The sequence below is a fragment of the Cystoisospora suis genome (assembly GCF_002600585.1).
Source record: "Cystoisospora suis strain Wien I chromosome Unknown contig_6291, whole genome shotgun sequence".
Taxonomy (NCBI): Eukaryota; Apicomplexa; class Conoidasida; order Eucoccidiorida; family Sarcocystidae; genus Cystoisospora; species Cystoisospora suis.
In genome coordinates, this window is record NW_027159080.1 from 1 (window position 1) to 6,160 (window position 6,160).

Genomic DNA, 6,160 nt, shown 5'->3' on the forward strand with positions numbered 1-6,160 from the left:
TTGTCTCCATCTATATAAGGAAGACGTCCAGGGGAGGAGGAACGCTCTCTTCATTCTCCATCTTTTCTTTCTTTTTTGTCTTTAGGCGGCATTAGAGGAGTATCGACAGTTAGCTCAGCAAGCGAAGAAGGCGGCGCAACAGGAACGAGAAGATCTTACCAGAAAATGGCACGTCACTCCTCCTCCTCCTCCTCCCCCCTTACCTCTCTCTCCTTCTTCTCTTTTCTCTTCTATCCATTCGAATATATCTATATCTATATATATATAGGTAGACAAATAGATAGGTACTTGTACAGGCACATGTATATATATAGATATACACAAATACGCGAATGTGTATCTACCCGTGTCTCTATTCACATGCAGGTCGTAGTAGTCGAAGTAGAAGAAGTAGTAGGTGCAGTAGTGCTACTAGGAGTTGCTTCTTCTTCTTCTTCTTGCTATTGTTATGATAAGGATTTAGGGGCTTTTTCTTTCTCACTCTTTCTTTCTCACTCTTTCTTTCTCTTTCTTTCTTTCAATGGGGGTGTGTAGGTGTGGTGCTTGTAGCCGCAGCGGCTGATCGCTCGTTCCTCATTCCTTGACTTAGATTTTATATTTTCTTTTCCAAGTGTCGACGTGTCTAGAGTTGAAGGAGCGAGGGAAGTATTAGTAGCCTTCCTCTTCTTCTTATCGTTCTAGAAAGAAGGACAATTCTTTCTTTCTTTCTTTCTTTCAATTCTTCTTTGGATCTAGTCAGTCAGTAGTTCATACCTATCACCTTGATATATATGCGTTTATGGAGATACAACAAGAAGAAGAAGTCTAAGATGACGCAGAGGAGAATCTATGAAGGGAGAGATACTGCCTCTGTGCTATACTGGATTACAGCTCTCTTGATCGACACATGCATAGATACATATCTTGATCAATCGAAATTAGATAGATGAAAGGTATAATAAAGAAAGTTAGAGATACATAGATAGGTATGTATAGATTAGATATAGGTAGATATTATTTATCCTTCTTAGATAGAGGATTGAAGGCGTCCCGAGTTAGACGCTTTCTTCTTCTTTCTGTCTTTTTCTCTCTCTCCGTCATCTCTCTTCTTCTTCTTTTTATTTTCTTGTCTTTCTCATTGTTGCCTTTTGGACTTTCAGCAAAGAACTTCAAGATACAGTCGATAACGAGAGAAGAGAATTCGATACCCTCATCGTCAGGGTAAGAAGAAAAGACACAAAAAGAAAAGAAAAGGAGGGAATCTGTCAGAGTGCAGAGGAGAAAGAAAGAAAGGCATCTCTAGCTCTTGTAGCTGTAGGCTCACTCTATCTATCTATCTATCTCTCTATCTATCTCTCTTTATCTTATCCATCTATCTATTTATTCCTGAGCAGAAAGGAGTGTCGTGTCTTTCTGACAGTCTCTATATTTCTATGGAGATAGAAGGGCGTAGAAAGGACATGCCTCAAACGACCTAAGCAGCAGGAAGGTAGAAGACGAGAGCTCTTTTCTCTCCTCCTAGCTTTAATTCATCCGTATAAGGAGAGTAGCAGGAGGAGTAGTGCTGCGTCTAGTAGTAGGAGTACTTGTTGCTGCTAGTGAAGAGGAAGAAGAAGAGTTCAATTTCAATCCACCACCCTTAAAATGCAATCAAAACGAACCCTAAGAAACCAGCTGGAGGTGAGATATGCCTTGGATATGTCTGTGTATGTGAGACATATATAGAAAGCTATAGATAGATAGATTAAAGATAGATAGGTAGATTAAAGATAGATTGATACTTGCCTTCCTATGATGACGAGGAGGAGAAGAAGGAGGGGCTGCAGGTGCTTCTATTAATGATAAGGACAATTCGAATTTTGATAAAGGTAGAAGCAGAAGCAGTAGCTGTCTAGGGTGCAGGAAGTGAGGAGGGATAGAAGGAGGGACGCAAACCTTAGCATGAAGCTCTACCAACACAAAAGTAGTAGAAAGCTATCCAAATTCTTCTTCTTCCTCCGTCATCTCTTCTTTTTCTTTTTCTTTTCTTTCTTTCTCGTGTGTGCTTATTTCGACTCGAGTTAATAGAGACAGACAGTCAGAGACAGACAGACAGACAACGTGTCTCGTGTTAATGATAGTCTTTCTCTTCTCTCTGTGAAATCTCTAAATGGCATATCTCTATTTCCATCTTTTCTTCTTCTTCATTTTCTTTCCTTGTTTCTGCATTCTCTTCTCTTCTTCTGTCCTTTTCCCCATACTTTTTCTTTCTTCTTCTCTTTCTTTGCTTCTCGAAAGGAGGCTGAGAATAGGGTGGCTCGCTTTCGGTCTAGTTACGCCAAGATAAAGCAGCAGCTGGAAGAGGAGAGAAGGCAGTACGCCCTTATGATGCACGAGGTCGCAAAAAAGGTATGAAATCCCACACATACACACTCTCTCTCTCTAGAAAGCAAGAAAGAAAAGAGAAAGGAAGAGAAAGAAAGACGCACAGCTATTGGAAGCTCCAGGCTTTCTTTTCTGCTCCTCTCCGTCTTTCTTTCTTTCATCTCTTCTCTTTTCTTCGTCTTCTTCTTCTTCTTGTGGAAGTGAGCTTTCTGTTGTTCTTCTTCTATCCTACAGAGAGGCTGCCTTTCTCCAAACGTGGTTTGCTCATACGCAGACATATCGAGAGATTTCTTCTTCATACAGAAAGAGAGAAATCGATCTATCTACCTTCAGTCGATCTATCTATGTATCTATCCATCTCTAATGTATAGATCTATATGTATACACACTGGAGATACATACATGACGTACCTCGTAGTAGAGCTTATCTCCTTGTGCTCGTTGAATGCATAGAGGGTCCGAATATAAGCCGAGAGAGAGAAGACATGGCGTGATTAAGACTTTTTCTTTTCCTTCTTCTTCTGTGTGGGTGCTAGGTGGAGAAGGAGTGCGAAGATTACGAGGGCTTCGTGATCGTAGCCATGGAAAGTCTTTTGAAAGAGAAAGGCGTGACGATGAATGAGAAAGAAATACGAGACTACTTCTATACACAAAGGGGGATACACAATAAACATACAATACACCCCGCCATTTCTGCTTCTTCTCTCTCCAGAAAGGTATGTCTCTCTTTCTCTCTTTCTTTCTTTCGAGTTCGTTATGAGCTCTTTTCGTTTCCTTCTTTCCTATTCATGTCTTCTTTCTTTTCTTCTTTTTGTCTCTGTCTCTCTTTCTTTTTCCGTTACTAGGGAAGTGTCTCTTCTTCATCTTCATCTTCTTCTCTTCTTCCTTCTCAGTCACAGCCACAGCAGAGGTCGTCTAGCTCTTCTTCTACAGGCCCGCTAACTGTGAAGTATCAATTCCGAGCTATGGACCCCCCCCCCGCCGCCATCAAATAGAAAGACAAGCAAAGAAAGAAAGAAAGGAGAGGGTGCTGAAGAGGAAGAGGAAGAAGAAGCAAAGAGAGGAGGGCGGATGGATCGAAGAAAGTCTGTTTCTTGTTAACGTGCGTTCAAAGGCAAGAGAAGCATAAAAGCCTACATGCGAAGAGGAGAGAAAGAAGGAAGAGAAAGAAAGGAAAAGAGAGAAAGAAAGAAAGAAAGGAAAAGAAAGAAAGAAAGAGTGAGAAGCTTTTTCTCTCATTTGGATTGACGAAGAGACAACGAAAGACATTTCTAGAGTAGAGAGATTTCTTCTATTTCTTTCTTTATCTCCATCTGTGTATCATGCAGTCTTGACCTCTCTTTCTCTTTCTTAGTATCAATAAGACCAGTCACCTTCTACGGCTAGACATTCTTCTACAAACTCTATATGGCACATACCTATCTATCTACCTATATCTACAGATATCTATCTATATATATCTATAGATATCTATCTATCTATATCTGTAGATATCTATCTATCTATGTATCTATATCTATCTATCTATATCTGTCGTTAATCTATCTATCTTTCAGTTTGGTGCCTCTTGTCATGTACATGTGTATAGATGGAGATACACGTATGTCTTTGGCTCTAAGCACCTATCACGTATAGATCTCTTCATACACATATATCCATATATATGTAGATATTGGATGTATACCGAGTCTTGGAATGTCTGCATTTTTGATGTGTGGGAGAAAACTCCCTCTTCTTCCCCTTCTTTTCCTCCTCCTTCTCCTCTTTTCCTCTTTTCGCTTTTTCTTCTTTTGTCTGACCTTCTTCATGATGTTGATAGAAAGTCCATCCGTTCCCCTTCTTCTTTCTCTCTTCTTTTTTCTTTCCTCTTCTTGTAAGTGTTGACGATTCTACTAAGACGACGAAGAAAGAGACCTCTTTTTCTCTTTCTTTCTTTCTTTATGAGTTAATTCGTTTTTCTTTCTTCCTTTCTCTCTCTCTCTTCATGAAGAAGCAAAATAGCTTCTTCGGGTGTTCTTTTCTCCTTGTCTATTGTCTATCTCCATTCAATCCATCGATGTCTATCGATCGGGCAATCTCTCTCTATATATGTGTGTACGTGTGTATTTCGTCTTCTTCTTTTTCTCCTCTTTCAGCTATAAAGTTTCTTTTGTGTTCGAGAGACCTGCATATGGTACTCTCTATTCAAACATCTCCATCAAAATTCTCAACAATTCTCTTTCTCTCTTTCCTTCTCTCCTTCTTCTTCTCTCTTTTCTTCCTACTCTATCCTGGACTCTCAATGAATAATACACAAAGTAACACCCCTCCATCTATCTTCAATCCATCTTTACACTTTACCCTATCTAGCTAGCCAGCTGGCTAGCTAGCTATCTTTATCTATCTACCTTTAATCTATTTATCTATCTATCTTCCCCTCAGTGATAGATAGATAGATTGAAGGTAGATAGATTTCGAATGGATAGAAAGATAGTCAATCGGATAGTTAGATTGCAGAGAGATAGATCAAGGCTAGATTCAAGATAGATAGAGAAGGATACAACTCTTGATATTTTTAACGTAAAAGGTAGGCAGATAGATAGCTGCTGTACAGTAGGGATAGAATAAGAAGATGAGGGAGAGGAGGAGAAGCTCGACCTGTAGGTAGGCATTCTACTATAGAGAAGTAGACCTTCTTGAGAAGAATGATCGAAATCTCTCTTTCACAGACCACCCTGAATGAAGTGCTCTTCTCTTACAAAGATAAAGAAAGACAGACATGATGCAGGTCTAAGAGAAGACTTTTTCTTCCCTTTTCAATTAGAATGATGAACGAAGCGAGGGGTCTGGAGAAAAGAAACGTCAAGAAATCCCACCTTTACTCTCTCGACTCGACAAAGAAGAAGAAGAGACACAAAGTCCAAAAAGAATCTCCTTTCTTCTTTCTTTTCCTTTTCTTATGAAGTCAAATGCCTTGCCTAATCTGTCTCCTTCCGTCTTCCTCTTCTACTTCATCTCTCTCTTTCTTCTACCTCTATATCTCTATCTATCTTGGATCTATCTATCTATCTAATTTTAATCTATCCATATATCTACCTTTTTTATCTATCTCTATCTGCGTCCCTGTGTATTTCATTCTTTGCGTCTCGGTTCCTGCGAGGTGTATGTACAGCGTGAAGAGAGAGGGGGAGCGTTGGAGAGTTTCTTGATCTTGCAGAAGTAAATCGGACCACCCCCAGAGAGAAGGTCAGGCATAAGCAAGTAGCCGTAGCTTGTCTCTTCAACAATCCACGCAAAAGACGAAGAAGAAAAAGAAGAATCTCTGTCTTTTCTTCCTCTTCCTCTTCTTCTCTCTTCCTCCTTCTTCTTCTCTTTCTCTTCGTTCACGTCAACGTCTTCTTCTTCTTCATTGCATGCCTCATCGCGAGTCTTTGGACTCTTTTCTGACAGGCAGGTATCTTCCTCCTTCTCAGTCTTCTCCTCTTCTTCTTCTACTTCTTTCTTTTCTGTCTTCTCTTCTTCCTCTTCTTCTTGATCAGAAGGATGAGAAGAAGAGGATAGAACCTTGATGTGAGGCGAGGAATGGAAGAAGTCGGAAGGAGAAGAAGAAGAAAAGCATGCAGATGCTCCATTACATGAGTCCTTCATACTTTCATGGAGATTCTCCTCCTTCTCCTTTTCACCTTCTTCTTCTTCTTCTCTCTTTCTTGCTGTAGGAAAGCGACAGATTTTAATATTTTCTTCACCGTAATACTTCAAGACCTTCTTGATAACCTTCATTGAAAAGAAAAAGAAAGAAGGAAAGAAAGAAAGAAAGGTGTTGTAAATGAAGTGGATG

General features: G+C 39.9%; 2 protein-coding genes across 2 annotated transcripts; one reads left to right on the forward strand and one right to left on the reverse strand.

Moving 5' to 3' along the window:
* Positions 1-88: 88 nt before the first annotated feature.
* CSUI_009902 (transmembrane) lies at positions 89-4,464 on the forward strand (the record flags this gene model as incomplete). The annotated part of the gene is made up of 5 exons (XM_068070011.1): positions 89-168; positions 1,140-1,200; positions 2,257-2,367; positions 2,880-3,059; positions 3,189-4,464. Coding segments are annotated over 5 exons (582 nt in total), but the record flags the coding sequence as incomplete, so codon positions are not given.
* Positions 4,465-5,454: 990 nt separating this feature from the next.
* CSUI_009903 (uncharacterized protein) lies at positions 5,455-6,096 on the reverse strand (the record flags this gene model as incomplete). Its single annotated transcript, XM_068070012.1, has 1 exon — positions 5,455-6,096. The coding sequence occupies exon 1, from the start codon at positions 5,968-5,970 to the stop codon at positions 5,455-5,457; it is 516 nt and encodes a 171-aa protein (XP_067918013.1). The 5' UTR covers positions 5,971-6,096.
* Between the last annotated feature and the right edge of the window lie 64 nt (positions 6,097-6,160).